The sequence below is a fragment of the Sinocyclocheilus anshuiensis genome, unplaced genomic scaffold (assembly GCF_001515605.1).
Source record: "Sinocyclocheilus anshuiensis isolate Anshui unplaced genomic scaffold, SAMN03320099.WGS_v1.1 scaffold407, whole genome shotgun sequence".
Classification (NCBI taxonomy): Eukaryota; Metazoa; Chordata; class Actinopteri; order Cypriniformes; family Cyprinidae; genus Sinocyclocheilus; species Sinocyclocheilus anshuiensis.
Window position 1 is genome coordinate 634,119 of NW_015552593.1, and position 22,062 is coordinate 656,180.

The 22,062-nt window shown below is 37.2% G+C and overlaps 1 protein-coding gene across 1 annotated transcript in view; it reads left to right on the forward strand.

Moving 5' to 3' along the window:
• Positions 1–20,635, forward strand: part of pcdh15a (protocadherin-related 15a) — a 202,379-nt gene extending 181,744 nt beyond the window's left edge. The window contains exons 31-37 of the mRNA XM_016456477.1: positions 957–965; positions 1,404–1,517; positions 13,135–13,156; positions 13,982–14,020; positions 15,032–15,105; positions 16,842–16,953; positions 19,522–20,635. Coding sequence (XP_016311963.1) covers positions 957–965; positions 1,404–1,517; positions 13,135–13,156; positions 13,982–14,020; positions 15,032–15,105; positions 16,842–16,953; positions 19,522–20,103 — 952 coding nt within the window. The 3' untranslated portion in view covers positions 20,104–20,635. The remainder of the gene's footprint in view (positions 1–956; positions 966–1,403; positions 1,518–13,134; positions 13,157–13,981; positions 14,021–15,031; positions 15,106–16,841; positions 16,954–19,521) is intronic.
• Positions 20,636–22,062: the final 1,427 nt, after the last annotated feature.

A 22,062-nucleotide genomic window follows, 5' to 3' on the forward strand; every position in this document is an offset into this window, starting at 1 on the left:
CACACACGCATGCATGACTGCATTCAGATGTTTTGACGGATATTAAAGAGTTCAGTTTGTGATTAGACTCTTGTATTAAAGGTGAAGTGACAATTTTATGTCGTTTCATTTGGTTGTTTACAAAAGATGCATAAAAGGAGACACAAGTGTGAGCTTATATATCACATTACGAGATCTCACGCTGTGTTTCGAGTAATTGCATTCTGGTTAAATAAATAATATTGAGAGGAGCGCGTCTTTGATAGCCTCCAGGAAGCCCAGGGTCAGGAGGAGAGAGTGTGTGTATGAAATACAAAGATGGGAAGGAGAATAGAGAGCTGGAGAGACAGAGAGGGGGTGCTGCTGAGAGTTGTATTGTTTCCCAGCTCTGGAGATGTGGGATAAACCGGGGTTATCCTGTGCTCTTACCACATTTTACAGCATGAATTATGCACTCACACATGCAGCAACCAAAATGGGCTGCATGGTTCAACACTATGAGCATTTTCTGACCTGTGAAATTAGAGTTTAAAAAAATAAAAATAAAAATATGAATTAAGATCATGATCTATTACACAATGAGCTGATTAGCCAAGTTATTGACAATTACGTATGGCAATTCATGTACATGCCATAGAAATATTTTCTGGAAAAAGAGTGGTTAGAAAATCCCTTTTTAAGGCATTTACATACAGGTCAGAGAGTATAATTAATTTTAAATTATATATTTATATAATTATATTATTATATTTTGATATTTAGTATTCAATGTTATCTGTTATATCCATTATATATTATCCTTATTATACTATCCATTTTCTAAACCATTTGTCCTCTGTTGGTTTGTGGGTATATTATATGATATTACATTGCTTGCGTTTCGTTGAATTATCGCTGTGCCTAATTATCTAATAATTTTCCTTTCTTCTTCCTCTTTCCCTGCACTTCCTGTCACTGCATGTGGACCCTGCGCTCAGATTCAAAGAGTAAGTTCAAATTCTTCTTTTTGATGAATTATTTGCCGGAGACTGTGTGCCTTCGTAACCTCGTTATTCGATTCAATCCTTTATAACAGAAACATACGAGTAGAAAACTTGAATTGAGATGAGCCGCAAAGGACATACTCACTCCAGCCCTCTCTGATTCCAGCACAATAGCGATGCCTTTGAAAATGAACAGAAATTACTGGTTTCATGACCTCATAGAGTAGAAAGTGAGCCGGGTTCAGCTCCCTCCTAATAAAACACCTCATCTCAGTGTGAAAGGTGCTGAATAACCCATGATATTTTGCATTGCATGAATAAAAAGTGCTGGAACAGATCAAATGAGAGTTGCCGGAGCTCCAGACCTCATATCCTCCTATAATAGAGCTGAAATGAGCCTTTTGAAATGAAGGAAACTCTCTCTTTGGGGGTGCTTTACAGGAGGCAGGCCGAGTGTGCCAAAACCGCCCGTATCCAGATGGCTCTTCCTGCTGGAAAATCGACAGGAGGTGGCGCTCCGACCAATCTCTACGAGGAGCTGGGAGACGGCGGCATGTAAGTTACCTGTCCTAAATAATACCACTTAACCTTCAGCACAGACAGCAGAGAGATGATTAGCAAGATTTGTGTATATCTGTAGGAAAATCAAGAATAGTTAACCCAAAACTGAAAATTCTGTCGTCGTTCAAAACCTGTATGACTTACTTTCTTGGGACTCCACAAAAATATTATGGACCAAAACAGCACCATAAAAGTAGTCCATATTACATTGTAAAATATATATGTTTTATAAGAAAAGTCTATTTCAGTCTCTCTACTTTAAAAATGTACTTTCAATTAAATATGCATTTCTTTTCCCATTTGTTTTAGTGTAGTAAAAGTAGTCAAATTTAAGTCATTGCATAGTCAAATTTGTTGCATTACACTGAGTCATAAATATACAAGACATAAAAGAACCAATGACGTTAAAGGTCATAGACATCGAACTCATTCTAAATATGTGTGAATGAGATACAACAAAGCGAAATTGCGGCAAAGTGTATGATTTTTGCCACCCGCTATCATTTGTATGGACGAAAGCAGCATAGCATGAGCATTCTGCTAAATATCTAATTTCATGTCACATGGAGGAAAAAGAAAGTCGTTCATGTTTGGAATGCCATATGAGTGTAAATAATAGAATAACAGAATATTCATTTTTAGGTGAACTACCACTTTAATGCCCTGACCTGGTTCTTCATTTGAAAAAGAAATTAGTTTTTCCTTGACATTCTCTAAAGGGAGAAACTGTTCCTTTTTGACATCCCGAAGGTAATTGTTTCTTTAGTAAATTAGCTGCGTTTTTGGCTTTAATACTGAGTCCATCCATAGAGATGTGCTCACTGGATGCGTGGGTTTGGTGCAGCAGGAGTCCATTGCCAAGCTAAAGGCTGTTGTGAGTGGAATGAAATGTTAATAGATTAAAAGATTATAGCCGCAGCACAGCATCTGCATCCCTCAGGTAAAGCCTTTTAAAGTGCTTTTGATTTAATGCAATCAAAACAAATGCAGCTGCTAACACAAATAGACAGCGAAAAAGACGCAGTTTTGAATTTAATCCATTAGAATAGATGCTGAGTTTGCTGGACCATGTTTCTGAATAGCAGTCTAATACCATTAACAGAAAGGAACATTAGGGTAGAATTTGTTTGCTCGGGTTTTGGGCAAACATTTTGTTTTTTTTGTTGGATATTAATAAAAACTGTGGTCTGTCAGCAACCTTGTAAACAATGATTAAGGAGTCTCTCTGTGACCCTCAGATTGATTGTTGATGTATGTATTTATTTATGTTTATTTTTACCGGAAATTTCACCCAAAAAACAAAAGTAATAAATTATTAATTTAATTGAATAAAAAATTGATGTAATATATAGTTTAATTTAAATATATAGTTTTAATTATGTAATTCTAATTTAATTTAATTTAATAATTTGATAATATATGTGACCCTGGACCACAAAGCCAGTCATAAGTAGAATGGGTATATTTGTAGCAATAGCCATGGGTGTAGTATGTAGCAATATATGGGTCAAAATGATTGATTTTTCTTTTATGCCAAAAATCATTAGGATATTAAGAAAAAGATCATGTTCCATGAAGATGTTTTGTAAGTTTCTACCGTAAATATATCAAAACTTAATTTTTGTTTAGTAAAATGCACCGTTAAGGACTTTATTTGGACAACTTTAAAGGCTATTTTCTCAATATTTTGATTTCTTTTTTTTTCACCCTCAGATTTCAGATTTTCAAATAGTTATATCTCAGCCAAATATTGTCCTATTCTAACAAACCATACATCAATGGAAAGCTACTTTATTCAGCAAAAAGATTTGTGGTCCAGGGTCACATATAGTTTAATTCTGTAATTCTAATTTAAATAATTCCAATTTTATTTAAAAAATATATAGTTTTAATTCTGTATTTTAATTTAAACATTTTGGGTAATTTTGTTGCTTTTGTTTTGTATTTTTTTTTAATGTGTCAAAAATAGTTTTCATTAATATGTTTTTTTTTTGGGGGGGGGAAGTTAAGCTAAATGAAAATGAGAACTGTTGCTTTGGCTTTTTAATTTTTACATTTTACATATACATTTTATTTTATTTCAGTTATTTCAAGTAATGAAAATGTGTGTTTTTTTTTAATGGTTTTAGACACATTATAGTAATAAGGAATTGTAGTGCAAATAATGGCAATGCATAAACAATCCTAATGGCCCAAAAATATTTTCTTCATCTCATTTTTCTGTTGATTTTGGGGTAAAATATGATCTTTTCTTTACATTCTCATACATTTCTTTACATTCTCATACTGAAATACTAGTCTATTTATGCAGTTTGCTGCATATATCATATTGCACATTTCGTTCACGTGTAATGAATGATTAAAAGGATAAGTGGTTACATTTTCTCTCTGTTTACCTTTTACATGTGTCTCTTAGACCTCTTTACATCTGATATTAACATGCATTTCATATCCAGAGAGTATCCGAGTGTTATTTAGCTGGATTGCATTAATTTGGGTGCTTTTCCATTGCGATTTGAATAGAGATACTATTGCACTTATCCACAGAAACCGCCACTTACAGTATATATTACTTACTTAGTTGTACTGTATGTGATTAATAAAAACACATTTGCATTTACACCTTTGTGGAACATGGTTTTGTGTGCATTTACATTTGGCGTTTTTTTGTGGTCAAGTTTCTGTTTTTGATTCAGTCACTGAAAATGCATGCTAATGCCAAATGTGAACAGGGCCTGCCTGTGTTAAATTGTCATCATATCCCTCTGTCTACATGCATGTTTCCTCTCATGTTTCATTCATTCTCATCTTCTCTCTGCATTTTCCAGGCTTGGACTACAGTGAGTAACATAAAATATGCTGCATTTCCCTGCAGTGATCTTTCTTACACACTACTTTCAATATATTTTAAAATTCCTCTTGACTTACATTTGTGGTTTGTAGTTTCTAGTCCCTGTGTAACTGCTCTGCTAGTTTTCTTTACCATTTCATCTGTTTTTACCCTTGATTCATGTCGAATTGCATATTGAAAGGAACATTTTGATACTATTTACTGTTAAAAAAGAAAAAATGCACAGATACATGTGTGTAGCTCTGTAGTGGATTAAAGCTTTAGTAGTTTGGCTAGATAAAGCCCTCGCCTCCCGGCTCTAGTGGTTCCTCGCAGTTCTCTCCTCAAAGCAAACAAACACGCTTCTCATGTCCTTCACTTTGAGACTCGCCCATTGTCACAGCTCATCTTGATTGATGTTTGGACGAAGATTATCTGAACAGATAGGGATTTCAGACTGGTTTATGAGTGCTAGTAGGGCTGCACGATTATGACAAAAATCATAATTGTCTATTATTCCCTTGAAATTGTAATTGCAATTATTAATTACGATTATCACAATTTACATTGAATGATGTTTATACCATTGTTTGATGCAACTGCATGCCGTATTTTTATATGAAAATAAACAAGCTGAAAACACTCTAACTGAAAAACTTTTAGTGCTTTTCTATAGTATTAAGCCTCAAATGTCAAATATACATCGGATTGGTTTCTTCTTTAAATTATAAAAAAAGTAAAAATATGAATGGCATCATAATGTTATACTAAAACTAAAACAATGGAAAAACCCTTAAGATATCATGTAGAAAGGAATAAACATATCTTAAGCGTGCAGAATAACATAAGTGGACTTTGAACGATTAATTCCCGCTTTGAACAATTACATAATTGTTGCATCCATAATTGTAATTGCGATTAGAAATTCGATTAATTGTCCAGCCCTAAGTGCTAGTGTATGATCTTCGTGCTTCATAGCTGGAAATACACAATTTTGATGCTTGCTTGCATTCATCATATTATTGCTGCGTTCCATACAAAGTCGGATGTAGCAGGGTATTCCTACTTAATTTCTCAGTCTATATCACATTGCTCAAGGCCTAGATGATGGTGTTTAAAGAAACATGGCAGTGCTGTTCTTTGTTTTGCAGGTACAACAGGGGCTAAAGGCACATCTTAAGAAAATTTGAGTTTTTCAATACTCCCATAGTGTATAAGTGCAGAAAAACATTATATTTTTTTATTGATCATTGGTGGAGTACCATTTTGTGTGAAAAGAATCATAAAAGTAGTTTGTTTTGTTTAATAACCATATAAATACAAAAGGCTCCCAGAATTGGTACAAATATTTTGGTACCAAATATATGGTACCATATTTTGTTTATTTTGATAAAATAATTTAATGTAAATACACTGTCATATATATTAAAAAAAAGAAATCGTGAAAGAAACAGAGAACGTCATACAGTGCATGAAGGATATCCCATAATAATTATATGTAATTGTTTATCAATACACTTTTAATTGTAACTGTTTCATTTTAAAATGGTGATTATTTCTAAGTTAGACACTCAATGAAATACATAATTATGACTCTTTGAATCTCATGCCAACTAATGGAAAATACTGTACCATAAGTTTACATATTCTTTAGTTATTAAAAAAACCTGCTGATTTAATTACTCTGAAGGAAACTGAAAATCTTTTTGTCACAAATATATTTGGTAGTTTTAACTATTCTTATTTGCTACATAAATCTACAGCATTAAAATAAAAAAGACATTAAATATGAGATCAACATAGCATAGAATCTTCTTGTGTCATGGATATGCCAGATTTTCAGATGCCGCAGTAAACCGCAGATATGGTTTAGAAGAAAATGTGTCTTCACACTGATCCAGTGGGTATACCCTATGATTATAAACAAAAAAAGCTCATTACCTGTGTTTAAACATCTTTTTCTTCAAAAGTTTGCATTTTATTGGTTTACAAGTGAATGTTTATCATTAAAACTGTAGAATTCCTGTATTGCACTTTTCCAAATAGGAACTTGGAAATTCGACTTTCTGAATCTATTCTGAAACTATTTGTCTCAGAAGTCCTGACTAAGAGTATTTGCTTTAGCTTTTTTAAAGCTGAATGTAAAATCTTGAGCAAATTTTTTTGGCCGAGCTCTTTCAAAGTCCATTAAAGTGAAGGATTTGGTGTAGTGGGTCATTAGCGCTCTGTCCTCCCATGGCTGTTCTCTTTCCTCAATTCCTTCCCGTCTCTTTCCACACATGCTTCAATCTTCTCTCCTTTCATTTTCTCTCGTGGGCTGCAGAAGGCACCGAAAGTCTGTAATCGAGGATGCGGATCGACAGAGTCACATAAGAGCCTTTGCCTCTCATGCTATCGCCACTCACAAACTGTGTGCCGGAAACGGAAAGTTGCTCGATAGGTTGCCCAAGTCAGAAAGCAACGTCACCTTCCTCTCGGATCAACGGCCAATCACCACGCAAAATTCGCTTTACCAGGATGGAGCGTCAAGTAGTCCCGAGCCCAACTCGGAGGTGCAAAGGGTCAGTGGGTTTTTGAACAGTGATGTCCCATCTCCGACAAGCCACATCAGCCAGATGACTTCTTGGTCCTTGCCGTCCCGTATTCGAGGACGAGGGCTTTACGATGCTCTGTGCCTGTAGGCACTCTTGGACCCTGCCGAATGGGAGGAGCAAGAGCTGAAGGCGGGGCTTAAGGACAGCAGGGAAGAGCTTGATGCTGATGTAGATCAAGGTGGTAGAAGCACAGAAACGAAGCTGTCGGTCCGAGAACAAGCCAGACAGTTTGAGCAGCAAGCTTTAGCCGAACAGACGCCGAGACAGAGCCGGGACTCTTACGCATCTCTAGACCCGGACGACCCACTGCTAACCGCCTTCATGTTCTCATCCAGTCCAATTTCTGTTGGCAAGGACATCCCACCCTGCATTATCATCGCAGGGGGTGATGGTGAGACTCCTCCCCCACCCATGGCTCAGCGTCCCACTCCGCCCGTCCTGAGGAAGTTCAGCTCCAGTATATCCAATTACATGACGGTGGAGCCTTGTGAGATCACTCTGGAATTCATATCGGACTCTCCTGAAAGTCCACCAACCCCTCTTCCTGTCCCATCCTGCTCTTTACTTTCTCCTCCACCTGTGCAACAGGACTCCACCCCACCACCTACCCCAACTCCCGTTCAGTCTCCTGAACCCCCCGCTCAGTCTCCGACTCCTACACGTAAGCTAAGAGGGATCCTCAAGAACACAGGCAGATCTGCCAACAGCCTTGATGTGAAAGATGACAGCTCTTGCGAAGGAGCACTTAAAGACTCCATGACTGTTGTTTTAAAAGAGTCAGAATCTAAACCAGGTGAAACAGATGGCAGCCAATCAGAATCAGACTCTTCTGCTCAGCTCCCAAACTAACCAATCACAGCGGAATAAGAGACTACGCCCACCCCAGCCCTTCATTGCTGAATGAACGCTGGAACTCTTCTGCTATCTTCTTTCCTACACCTCTATCTATTTAATTAATTACTTTTCCCTGTATCATTTCGAGGGCACTTTACTTTGAGAGCACTTTATAGTATACTTCAAAGAAGGTCAAAAGCATATAGTTTCATTTGTTTTTATGTTATGAGTGAGTTTATACTTCAAGTATTCATAGAGCGGTCGCTTGTGCATTTGTCAAATAGAATACAGAGAAAAGGAGTGAAGAATTTGATTTAAAATGTTATGCTATAATTATAAATTTTGGACAATGAAATCCTACAATTATAAGCAAATAGCAATATTTTTATAAGAACAGCTCTAATGGATTATAATAAAGATGCTTTTAAAAGTATAGGAAAAGGAATTTGCAGTAATGCATTTATATGATCAGAGGAGTGAATGTGTTCATGTAGAACAATCTACCTCTAAACAGTTTTTCTTTATTATTATTTCTAATTTACTGATTTAAACTGTTCTGCTGATTTCAAATTGCAGCCAAACAATGTTTTCTTTTGTTTGTTAGTTAGTTTTAGTAATTTTGGTAATATGAAAAGCTCTCTGAAATGCAGTGGTGGAAAGAGTACTGAAAAAATATAATCAAGTAAAAGTACCATTACCTTCCAAAAAATGTAGTGTGAGTAGAGTAAAAGTACTTGTCCAAAAAACTACTTGAGTAAGAGTAAAAGAGTAGCCTATTTAAAAGTACTCATGAGTATTGAGTTGTGAGTACTGAGCTGTGGATTCTACCCCCTCATAATAAACGCTGTACACCGCATTTGATACATTTGAAAAACATTGTACATTCTGTAATTCACATTATCTTATTTGTCATAAAGAATGAAGAGTATCTATCATCCAGCAGTTTTAATTTAAAGTTTTCTATGCACAATTTGATTTGACGAAAGTCACGAGACCTACTCTCTATCCAATCACGTTGATTGGTAAAAATACAATTAAAATAAGCATGTAACGACCACAAACGGAGGAAAATAGCGTAGTAAAAGTACCGATACATCACTTAAAATGTACTCAAGTAAAAGTAAAAGTACACAATTTTTAAACTACTCAAAAAAGTACAATTACTGATAAAAAACTACTTAATTACTGTAACGTGAGTATTTGTAATTCGTTACTTCACACCCCTGCTGAAATGTAACACACTACCTCTTTAAAAGTTTGGTCAGTAAGATTTTTTTTAAAGAAATGAATGCTTTTATTCAGCAAAAAGTGACCGTAAAGACATTTGTTATTGCAAAAACTTTCTATTTTAAATAAAAGCTGTTCATTTGAACTATCTATTCATCAAAGGATCCTGAAAAACAGTATCTTGGTTTCCAATAAAATATTAAGCAGCACAACTGTTTTCGTGCTGCATAATAAGAAATTCTTTGTTTCTTGAGCACCAAATCAGCATATTAAAATCATTTCTGAAAGGTCATGAGACACTGAACACTGGAATAACAGCTGCTAAAAAATTCAGCTTTGACATCAAAGGAATAAATTACATTTTAAAATATATCAAAATAGAAACAGTTATTTTAATATTTTACAATATTACTGTTTTTACTGTATTTTTTATCAAATAAATGCAGTCTTGGGGAGCATTGGAACATCTTACCCACCCGTAACTTTTGAACAGTAATGTATATATTTTTAAGAATATTTATATTGTATATTTATATTTAACATTTATATCGTTTTTTGCACAATGTGCATGCATTCATTTGCATGCCATCAGTTTACACGTTGATAAGAAAATTTAAGCAAGTGGAATAATGTTTTACCAGTGGAATATATGAAATAAAAAAATACTTTTTATCAGATTAATCAAACTAATATTTGAACTGATTGTCAATGTTTGCGAATACTTAATGTTTAAATGTAGCACACTACTCTTGGTTCTTCGTAGCAGGCAGATGTTGGTGTGAGGAGCTGTTATCATGATCATGTGACTCTGAGAGATGTGTTTGTTGATAATGAAGGTGGTGACAGAGATTGTTATCAAGTTTGATTAGGATGGGCCTTATAATTAAAGATCGGATTTTGTTTGATCAATGTAGTATAATCAGAAAAAAGAAAAAGGATGAATTGAATCAAATTATCCAATAGCCTGCACAGCCTAAATAATGTCAATGGAAAAGGAAGGTCATTTCAGAGGAAGAGCAGGTTATTGCATTTTGAGACATTTTTATTTAGAATAATGAGCACTGGTGAATCATTCACAATAAGACTAGGAACATGCATTAAGAAAGTAAATAGGGTTGGTTTTGAAGGTTAAAAACAGGTCATTCTTTATATGTCTTTCTGATTTATTCACCGTATCTCTCTCTCTCGATCTCTCTTCCCTGTTCTTTTACTCTCACTAACCCTTTTTAAAGGCTGTCTAGAGTGCCAGACCTCCTGAAGCTCTCCTGTCTCGGTTGGGTCCTGCGGATGTTTTTGCCCTTTCAGAAACGCAAGCAGACAAGAATCACGTCGAGATTAAACAATACCGCTAATCATTTAAGTGGCACATGGCAAGGGGACGTTCGCTCCGCCGTTCCCCGCTGAATTCACCCCATCAGGCGCTCAGTCAATGTCTCTCCATTCACACAAACCACTCCTACAATATCTCAGCAGGGGTCTGCAGATGGCGTCTCTCTCATCCATATCGAAAAATCTGTTTGAAATCTGTCATCATCCCATAAGCAAATGCACACCGATTTGCTAATGTCTCATCTTTGGTTCTGATGTGTTAGTTAATTTTATTACATAGAAATTAGGTGAAATTACACTTATTAATGGAAGCCTGTTTCTGCCATGGAGTAAAAATAACTTTTTATTTCCCAATTCTCACTTTGTTGCTTGCAAAGAAGTCAAAACTGTGAAATACAAACACAAGTATAGTGACAGACTTGTGAAGACCGACCGTTAAATCTTGAATGAACAATCTCTGAACGACAGGAGGACACATACTGTACATCTTTATGAGAATTTAAATGTGCTGTGATCTGTGACACACACACACACACACACACACATCAAAATAATTGATACAATATCAGATTAGCTATTAAAAATGTTTAAAAAAAACTCCATAGTAAGATTTCTTTTTAAAAGACAAAGTGCTGAGATGAAGTACTCTCATTTTCTAATAGAGCAGGAGAGAGTTGTTTTATTCTGTGTGGTGAAGCAGGGAATATGAAAGAAGGGAGGAAGTGAGGAAGATATAAACACAAGAGAGAAAAAAAGAGAATTAGGGTTAGTGATGTCAACGGCAGACTCATCGATTGATTAATAAAAAAAAATCCAGACCTCACCGTCTGTGCTTTCATCCTGCTGAGCAGTTCATGTGAATATAGAGCCGTTCCTCTGAACCTACAATCTTGAATGAACAATCTCTGAATGACAGGAGGACACATACTGTACATCTTTATGAGAATTTAAATGTGCTGTGATCTGTGACACACACACACACACACACACATCAAAATAATTGATACAATATCAGATTAGCTATTAAAAATGTTTAAAAAAAACTCCATAGTAAGATTTCTTTTTAAAAGACAAAGTGCTGAGATGAAGTACTCTCATTTTCTAATAGAGCAGGAGAGAGTTGTTTTATTCTGTGTGGTGAAGCAGGGAATATGAAAGAAGGGAGGAAGTGAGGAAGATATAAACACAAGAGAGAAAAAAAGAGAATTAGGGTTAGTGATGTCAACGGCAGACTCATCGATTGATTAATAAAAAAAAATCCAGACCTCACCGTCTGTGCTTTCATCCTGCTGAGCAGTTCATGTGAATATAGAGCCGTTCCTCTGAACCTACAAACGAGCCCTGACACATACTCACAACATCCACTCAGTTTGCACATACATCATCTGCCTTAGAACACATAAATTACACATCATTTGTAATCCTTGATAATACTATCTATTCTTTATTGTCTATTGTATTGTTGTAGGTAGAATAAAAAATGAAAGCCTGTTTCCTCCACAAAATAAAAAAGGCAATTATGACTTTTAATCTCACAATTCTGATTTTTTTTCTCACAGTTGTGGATGTTGTGTGTATGTGTCAGGGCTTGTTTGTAGATTTTCTGTGCATCTTTATTTATGGGGTGAATTTCATTAAACCTGTTAAGAACTGTCCAGTGGCACTAATTTCATTTCTGTCGTTATTTTATTAAATAAAATTAATAGTTTCAAGGACATTTCTTCAGATGTATTTTGTGGGACAATTTTATTCCAACACTATAGCCAAGTACACACTCAGAACAACATGCTGCTCATATTGTCACAGTGTTTTAATCACTTAATGGAGTTCATTCTTGGCCCTTGAGAGACCCCTCAAATGTAACTTTCTTGTTTGTGTATGATAGGACAATTTATAGCTTCTGCATTAAATATGTGTGTGCATGTGTTGGTTTATTATTAATTAGAAAATGACTTGCTTCAAAAAGCATATTAATGTGTTAATCTGCATCTTTAGTTATGGGGGGATTTTCATAAAACCTGTTAAAAGCATGTCCAGTGTCTAGTATTTTATTTTATTTCATTTTATTTTCACCCCATGAATAGTTTTGCGGACCCTTCTTCAGATGTAGTTCACTTTTTTGGCGCTATCCCTAAACCTACCCCTCACACAAAACTTTCTGCATTATTAGATTTAAAAAAAAAACTTCATTTTGTATGATTGATATGCTTGTTTCCTCTTAGCGACCACAAAAATGTTCCCGCAAGGTCAAAATTTACTGGTATTACTTGTATAACGTAGGGAATACCAGGTACGGACATACACACACTGAACAACATGCTGCTCATTTGTCACAGTGTTTTAATCACTTAGTGGGTTTCATTCTTGACCCTTGAGAGACCCCTCAAATGTAACTTTCCTGGAGATTTTGCTAGTGTATGATAGGTACAATTTATAGCTACTGCATTAAATACAGGTTGTGTGTGAGTATGTGTGCATATGTTGGTTTACCATTCATCAGAAAATGACTTGTTCGGAAAAAGCAGATTAACGTGCTTGTGAAGTCTTCGTTGTAGGTAAAACTGCTTGTGTCAGGACTATCTGCCCCATTTCCCTGAGTGCATTTTTATCTTTCAAGTGCTTTTCCATTTAAATATGGTGTTTTCATTCTGGTCCAGTGATAAGAGAGGACAGGAAGTGTTGAAATGTATAAAAGTGAGTCAGACTCTACAAGAACAAGTCTAAAATCACTTAGCTAGTCAACAAATGTCACATTTCCAGCTTTATGATCTTTTTTTTTTTTTTCCGTCTCTTTCAGCAGGCGTGGCTTTGGCAGAGAGGTGAGTCAGTTTTTTAACATTTCCTTTGATCTGATCACTATTTCTATCACTTAGAGTTAAGATTTTGAAGAAACTCCTAATCCAACTGCTATGACATTTTTCCTGCATGGATATGAATAATACCTCATCATGGCATCATGATAGTGACTTTTGCATTGGTAGACACCTCTTAGATTTTCATTAAACATGTAAAAATCCAGTTCTATGTAGTTGATTTAATATATAGGCCTTTTCTTTAATAAATCGAAGGTAAGAGTGCTTTGTTCCCTTGTCACTTCAGGCTGCCAATAGTGCCTCGTGAGAGGCTTACACTGGAATCTCAATGCGATGAAGAGAGCAAATGAAACTTTGCCATTAAACTTACATTTACACCCCGCTAAGGAGTGTAAATTGAAGAGTCTCGTCTTTTCTCAGTTCTGCCTGCACACATAATTTTGCAGCGAGAACATGTCACGTCAATGTCTAAGTTGCGAAGTTAATGCATATAGGTTGCATATGCATGCTGTCAAACACAACCTTTTCTGACCTTTCAAGCACTTTAGCTCTTAAAGTTGGGTCTACTTCTTAACATAGAACATTTTCCCCTCATCTGCATCTCTGCTATTATCTTCCTCACCAGGAGCTCGTTTTTCTCCCCCTTTCCTGTTTTTAATGCACATCTTTTTGCTGCCATGTTCTCTGTCTGATCATTCATTTTAAATGTCTGCAGCGACATCTTTTCTTGCCATTCTCTTTGTCTTTTATTCGGTGCTGCCTCTCATGTATTCTCTCTTAGTGTCAAATCTTTTTTCTCCTCTCCCTCTCTTCTCTTTGTGACTGTGCCAGCAGCAGCAGCTGTTGAGACCCTCTCTGCTCCGGCCTGAGGTAGCATCTCTGTTTGTCTGCATGCCTTTCCTTAGTTGTCCTTGACAAATCTTCCTATTGGTACTGAAGATGTTTTATCTCTGTTTAAAGATCCCCTGACAAACATTTTAGTGTTAACGCAGGAGACAAAACTGCACTCGTCAGGCAAATTTATGGGGTCTTTAATAGCTAAATAATAATCCTGAATGGACAGTTGACCCAAAAAAATTTAAATGCTGTCAGCCTGAATTCACACTCATGTCCATTCCTTCATTCAAACCTTCCACAGAACATAAAAAGCAGACGTTTAGCAGCATGTCCAAGCTGTGTTTGTTCATACAGTGAAAGTAGATGAAGACTGGGAAAGGTTTTAAAAGTTTTATGAATCCATACAGGCAAAATTCTAATTCATTATTTGCTCAAATTGAAACGTAGGGGTGAGTAAATGATGCCAGGATTTTCATTTTTGAATGAACTGTCCCTTCAAAATACAAGACTATTACTTATTTTTTTCTACATACATTTTTTGAAAGACATTAATATTCAGCAAAGAATGCATTCAGTTCAAAACTCTATTAGTCAAAGAATCCACAAAAATATTAAGCAGCACAAAAAACAAGCTGTTTTCAACATTGATAATAATAATAAATGTTTCTTGAGCACCAAATCAGCATATTAGAATGATTTCTGAAGGATCATGTGACACTGAAGACTGAAGTAATGAAGCTTTATCAGTATATTTTTCAATATATGTTTTTATTGTATTTTTTAATAAAATAGACGATCAGCCCTGTTGAGCATAAAAGGTCTCTTTATAAAATCATTGAAAATCCTTCAGACCCCAAACTTTTGAACGGTAGTCTAGATGTTCATTTGCATTCCCAGTTTAAATTAAGTTACAGTAATGGGTGAACAAGCACACAGTGTGCCAGAAAAGTTATTGACTGTATCAATTGTGCACCAAACCCTGACTAATTTTAGTAGCTTGTGTGAAGATGAAGTCTGACATCTGCCTTTATGTTTGTATTTTAGGCTCTCTCCATGGAATCTGGTATCGACCCTGGACAGGATTACTATAACCAAGACTACTATAGCTATGATCAAGGGTGAGTTTCAGAGTATACACAAGGCTAGTGTGTCTTTGTTCCAGACTGAGTTTGTGTATTTCAGATATTTTTACATCCTCACTTCAAGGTGAAGTATGTAATGTCTTTCCCTCTTTCTCTCTGTCTGTATCCCATGTCCTTCGGATTTCAATCACCTTATCCTTGATCACTTCTTCAGTATTTCTCTACTTTTTTTTGACAACATTTTGATGATGCCAAGACAACTGAGCCCCCAATTAAAAAAAAAAAATCCAACTAGAGAAAAAGAGGCTCTCCAATTAAAGACGCGTGATTTCAGGCTAAAAGATGCTTGTAGTGAGTACAATACACTAATTGAGCATCTTGTATGTGCAAGTAGAAGGAGACAGCAGAAGCGAGAGAAAGAGGTGTAAACACTCTCAAATTGACACGTAATGTACCATCGGAACAGCTTTACTATTGGAACAGATGCTCTTGCAAATGTTGAACTGCATGGTTTAACGTCAGCCCATCTGAGGAGATGCTGGAAGCTTTGATGAGATTAATGTGCCCTCACACAGCCATCTTTAGCTAAGCTCAGTGGATTCATTAAGACGTGAGCCGCATGTTTGCTAGAAGGACTTTCAGAGATCAGACTCAAGTCAAGTGTAATGGCATCCTCTATTATGTTCGGTAGAGTCATTCGATTTTTGTAGCGTGAGGAGCAGCAGATGGTCTTAAAGGCCTCTGCAGTGCTCTGAGTGTTAGCTGTGAGCACCACAGAACAGATGATGTGCTTTAACATCAAGATCAAGACATCAAAACCACTGATGATAGACTTCTTAAGGTCTTATTTAACATTTTAAAATGGATAGTTCCAGACCTTGATGCAGACCAGTCAATCCAGAATTTCAGTCATACTAAAGTACACAATATTTACAAAAAAACACCCGTTCATCTAGCTATTAATCTTAGCACTAGGTAAGTTTACATCTCAGGGAATGTGTCTTCTAGAAGGATGACATTTAAAGGATTTGCTCCAAAGATTGATTAAATTGTGTCAATAATATTTCTAATATCAATTTTATGCAGAAAACACAATCGTTTTCTTGAGAATTCCATCAAACTTTCATCCGATTCATTTGAATGCCAAGGTTTTTTGTCCATACTCAAGGCCTTTGAGAAAGAAGGATGGCTTTGATTCTGCAGACATCAAGGGAGAGTGTGGGGAAGATAAATGTTTCACATCTGTCAGGCTGAACTGCACCTGCTATCAGAGAGACCCGGCCTGCTGAATATCCAGGGCTATTTAGAGAGTTTAGGAATCTTTAATGGGGGTTTAGACTTTAATCCCTGGATCACAGGGGCTGTTTGTCCTGCATGGGTGGAGCTACGCATGGGCTGATGTTGATTGCGAGTGTAATGAGGCATCTGCTTTGCCTTTCCCATCTTCAGTAAGTGCACCTATTTTCAAACCTGTTGGAGGTCTCACTCCCACAATACTCAGAATTGAGGTAGCACAAAGGATGGGAAGCAGAATAAAAAATTCATTTAAATTCAAATAAACTTACACGGTTTGTTTTAAAATAAAATAGAAAAGCAACATGTGTCAAGACAAACTTTTAATTGTTGAAAAAGGCCTTTTTTGGAAAGAACGCATGTGATTGGGGTGGGCTAAATCCATCAATTGGAAATAAACAAATTCAACTTTAATACTTCTGCACACAATAACTTTAAGGTATGTTCATATGTTATATGACTTCCATTATTTTATCCAGGTATGATCCCTATCCACCCTACGGCAGCCGCAGGAGGCTGATTACACCTATGTATGATGAGTATGGAGAGGCCATCATGGAAGATGAAGGATATTACTATGGTGGACCAGAGGTAATCTTACACATTCATTCATAGGCAACTTGAAGAAAATGTTGCAGAAAGGATGGTTTCTCTTGTTCATAATCTTGTCATCACCAATAGGATATCACTTTAATTTCAAGAATCATTTAATATAGAGTTTGGCCATTTAATATGAGTAAACTTGATTGATAAGATTGTTTGAAAGGAAATAATGTCACAACAGGGACAGGCAAGAGGGCGAGGTGGGCGAGGGAGAGGTCGTGGGCGTGGAAAGCGAGTGGGATTCCAGGATTTCCCACCAGAAGATGAGATTGAACAGGCAGAGCCAGAGGTTCCTGCTGAGGAGCCAGCAGAGGCTGAAGGTGAAGAATCCAAAGCTGCAAAGAGGCTGAAGTCCGTCATGAAGCTCAGCAAGTTGCTCGCTGCTGGGAAGAAAACTGAACCTACCTCCCCATGGAAGAAGGCCAAGATCTTCCCGATGATGTTTGGGAAAGGGAAGAAAGACAAAGATTATGCCAAGCTGACATCTGCACGGCGTATCGATAGTCAAGAGAGCTTGACGGGAGGGGCGAGCCCAGTCGCTTCCACTGATGGCACGTCCTCTGCCAGGAGTCGACTTGGGAAAGTCCTGAAACGTATTAATCTAGCAAACAAGCTGCAAGTTAGAAGAAAATCACAGAGCAGCATCAGTCGTAGTTCTGCAAGTGAGAAGGACGAGTCTGCAGAGTCAGAGAGAGAAGAGAAGAAATCGAAAGTGTCCATCAGTGTCAGCGAGCCTGAAGCCAGCGGGAGTGGATCAGAGGCAGAGAGCCGAAAGAAAGGCTCAGATGAGGAGGAATCATCTGAGAGGAGCAGTGTAGCAGGCTCTGCTGATGATAAGGATTATTTGAAAGTCGATCTGGACAGAGATGATGCCAATGAGAGCACAGTTGATTCTGAATCAGAGCCAGAAGAACCAGATGAATCTGATGCAGAGAGTAAATCCAAATCTGGGACTGAGAAGTCAGGAACCGAAAAGGATTCCGATGCAGGGTCAGCATCCGAGAAAGAATCTGAAACCGAGAAAGAGTCAGGTTCAGAGGAGGAATCCGGCTCGGCAGAAGAATCAGGGTCTGGAAAGACCTCAGGAACAGAAAAAGAGTCTGGATCTGGGACTGAAAAATCAGGAACTGAGGAAGAGTCTAGTGCTGAGAAGAGTTCTGCCACAGAAAAGGAGTCTGAGGAAGAATCTGAAGAAGATGAAGAGTCTAAAGGAACAGAAGAGTCAGGATCAGGTTCAGAGCCACCTTCTGCTCGCTCCTCAATGAAATCATCCCGTACTGAGGGTTCCTCAGAGGGTTGGAGTGCAGGAACACAAAGCAGCAGAAGTGGGAGTGTTTCCGGAAGTGCAAGTGGTACTCCGAGTGGCAGCGGATCAGGTGGCAGCTCTAAGGGGTCTTCAGCCCGGTCTTCAATGAGGTCATCACAAGCTTCAGTGTCTGGTGAGGAGAGCAGTGGTGAGATAGGGTCAGCGAGTGGCTCTGAAGAGGCATCTGGGACAGAAATGAGCGGATCTGCTGCATCGGATGATGCTGAATCAGATGCCGTTTCCATGTCCGGCAGTGAGAGAAGCTCCAGATCAGCAGGAGGAAGCCGGAGCTCTCACAAGAGCATCATTACACGATCCTCCCAGGACACCATTGATGAGGAAAGTGAGGAGGACGAAGAGGCTTCTGAAGAAGAAGACGAGGAGGAGGAGGAGGATGAAACAGCAGAGAGCAGAGAGTCGGCCAGTGAGATAAGTGATGGATCAATGTCACGGAGGTCAAGTGTGATCTCAGAAAGTGCAGGAACACCATATGCCACAGAGAGCAGCGTTCAGAGTTCAGATGAGACGTTTGGAGGCCTCTCTCCAATCACAGAGGTGGATGAGGATGCCATAACCTCTGGCAGTGGCTCAGGATCTGAGAGCGGCTCTAGGAGTCGCTCACAGCAGTCGGGAACCGGAGGTACCACGGAAGTAACAGATGCAGATTCCGACACTGGAGATTCTACAGCTTTCTAAACAGGGACCAAGTAAGACCTAACTAACTTGAGTGAAGTGATTCCCACTTGATTCCTGTCTTTTCTCTTATACTGGTGTGTTTCGGAACCATTCCAACTGCGTGGAAGTGCTGAAAATGGCATGCCGTGATCTTTTTTTTTTTTTTTTCCTGGTGTGCTTCTCAAATTTCTTCTCTTGAGTGAACCTACATTATCAACCCTGAACTGTGTCTTCAGATTGTTTATTTGTACTTTGAATTTTCTCATGTTTCCGTTTCCAAAAACAGCATCACTATGAGTGCTTTAATATAATATTGACACCACATCTTCTCTACTAAGGGTGCATGCGAGATTCAGTTTATGATTGCAATTTTACACGGCTGGGGCTATATTCGCCAAAAAATCTTAAAGCTAATAAATGGTAAGAAACTCATAGCTAGGAACTCTTAGCAGGACTCTTGGTGATAAGATAAAATTGTTTGTGAATATGGCCCCTGGTATCTACCATTCCCAATTAGTGGAGAGTATTTCTTTGATAGCTGATTTATGTTAATAATTCTTCTCTCTGATCTCCAGGCTGGCAAAAAGAAGCGAATTAAACTGGTGTTGGACCGAGAGCATGACACGACTTCAACAGGAGAAGACAGTGGACAGGAGGTCCAGCGCAATCGCATACCCAACATCAGCAGCCACAGTAACATCAACGGATCGGTATACCTTGCCCAAAACGGTACCATCATCCGAACACGAAGGCCCCCTTACCCCAACAACTTAAAACTGTGCTCACCAACACGATTAGGTAAACAGTTTAAAAAACTGGACAAGCTAGGTGTCACACATGAAGAGCATTTACCTTTAAATGGAACAGAAGACAATGGGCCTACTATCAGCACCACCACTGCCCATTCCTATGTTACTGATCACAACCTTAACTCCAAAGAGTGCAGTGTAATGGGCCCTAACAGCATAGGGCCCAAATCCAACATCGATAAAGCCCGTTTGGAGCTGGATAAGGGGTGCTGTGAGCAGGAGTCCTCAGTGGACAATGGGGAGATTAAAGAGTCGGTAGAGTCTCCATGTGAGCAAACATTGTCTGATGAAGAGGAGCTCTGGATGGGTCCCTGGAACAACTTACACATACCAATGACAAAACTCTGATTTCTAGTTTTGCTAATGCTGATGGTACTGTTTCTATTTAGTTTCCTTTCTAGTCTTTTCTATGTTTTATTTGGGTTCTATAAAGAGTTTATCTCGATTCTGTTGTACACACATCAGACACCGACTAAGAAATGTGATTCTCTTATAAAGAATTCATGCAGATGACTATATTTCACTTCTTATTGTAGTGTCAGATAAATTGTTGTGGAAGACAGGGCTATTCTGTACGAATTTCTTTGCCTCAAGTCAACCGTTTCCAAGATGTATAAAACTGTATAATTAAAGATATTAGTTGTTATCAGATATGATTTCACAAACAGATAATACAAAAAAAATGTAGCCGAATCAAACCGTTTAGAAAGTGTGTCCATTACAGCTTTGACTGAAGAGTATTTTTTAATAAATTAATCAACCGATGGTTGTTCGAAAACTCCCTAAAAATCAGTATAACCGGTGAAGGCTGCTACACTCAATTATTCCTCACGTTTTTTAATGGATGTATTTTTTACATTGAGAATATATATGGTTGTAATGGCCCTAATATTTTGAAAAGATTATTTACATAGATCTATAAATGTATACGTAAGTATAATATATACAGTCTATGTATTTTGATAACTTCAACGATTATTTTCATCAAAAATGTAATTTCTCTTGGTTTTCCTTCACATTTAAGTTTTGTTTTTTACACTGGTCGGATAGTTTGAAGCTTTGATTTATTATTATCATCATCATGAATAAAAATGTGAACATGATCCAAACATGTTTGTCAATAAATTGACAATTAGCAAACCTTTTTTATGCTCATACATACAATGTTCATACAATGGAATGTCACTCTAGTAAATGTCTCCATAAAGTGTGTTTTATATTTGTATTTACTGAACTGCTGTGTTTTACAGGTCAGATATAGAAGGTATAACAGAGGCTTTCTCAGATGAATCACTGAGCACAAGCTGAATATGAGCATTTTTCCCAAAAATCTTTCATCTGCCCATCAAAGGCTGACCGCTCCGTCAGATATGAATAATTGTCCATTCAGATTATTACATCTGCCTGGGGAAAAAGAGGAAACTGTCTTTGACGATTGAGAGTTTTAAAAATGTTTATTGATGCCTATGACAGGATGACATCTTTACTACAGTAATAATGCCATTTGACTATATACTCACAACTATACAATGGTCACTTCAGGTCTTCTAATTTGCCTGGACAACCAGTGTTCCGGTGTTCTTTTCATTTTTAAACGCTGTTATTTTCTGACTGCAGAGTACCGTAAACATCTGTTTGTGATTACTAAGGTTAAACTGTTACATTAGACTTCTTGTTTACCTGCAATCAAGTAAAGAAAACATCAATTTTTAAGTGAATACAGCCTGCTTGTCTGGTTAAAGCTTTTCTAATTTACCTGCCATGTGGAGATATTTTCCACTATTTTTCACACTTGATTTTTGATTGCATAATGTTTTTTTATACGTTGTACATGATTTTGTAACCTTGTTGTGCGCATACAGATAGCTGTGAAGTGATTGACTGTTAACTGCACAGTTGTACGTTCACCAGCAGAGGGAGACACACTATTTACCCATCAGAGCTCTGATGGTCATGACTTATTAGTCTTACCATTGCAAATCACACACAAGACCTTGTTTTTGATGTACAGAATATATTATATTTCAAATGGAAGAAAAAGATACCACCTGATGTTTTAAGTTTGATTTGCTTTCTGAACTGAAATCATGCCTTGAATACCTTAAGTTAAGAGGAACTTGGTTATCAGAGTATGAGGTTCTTAACCGATCTAAACAGATTTTTTAAATTATTTATAATGTTAAATTTCTTTATTCTATCCCAGTTTATTTTGCAAAGACAACTTCATATGTCAATTTCCTGAAGAATTTATATATATATATATATATATATATACACACACACACAGCGGGTAAAATAAGTATTGAA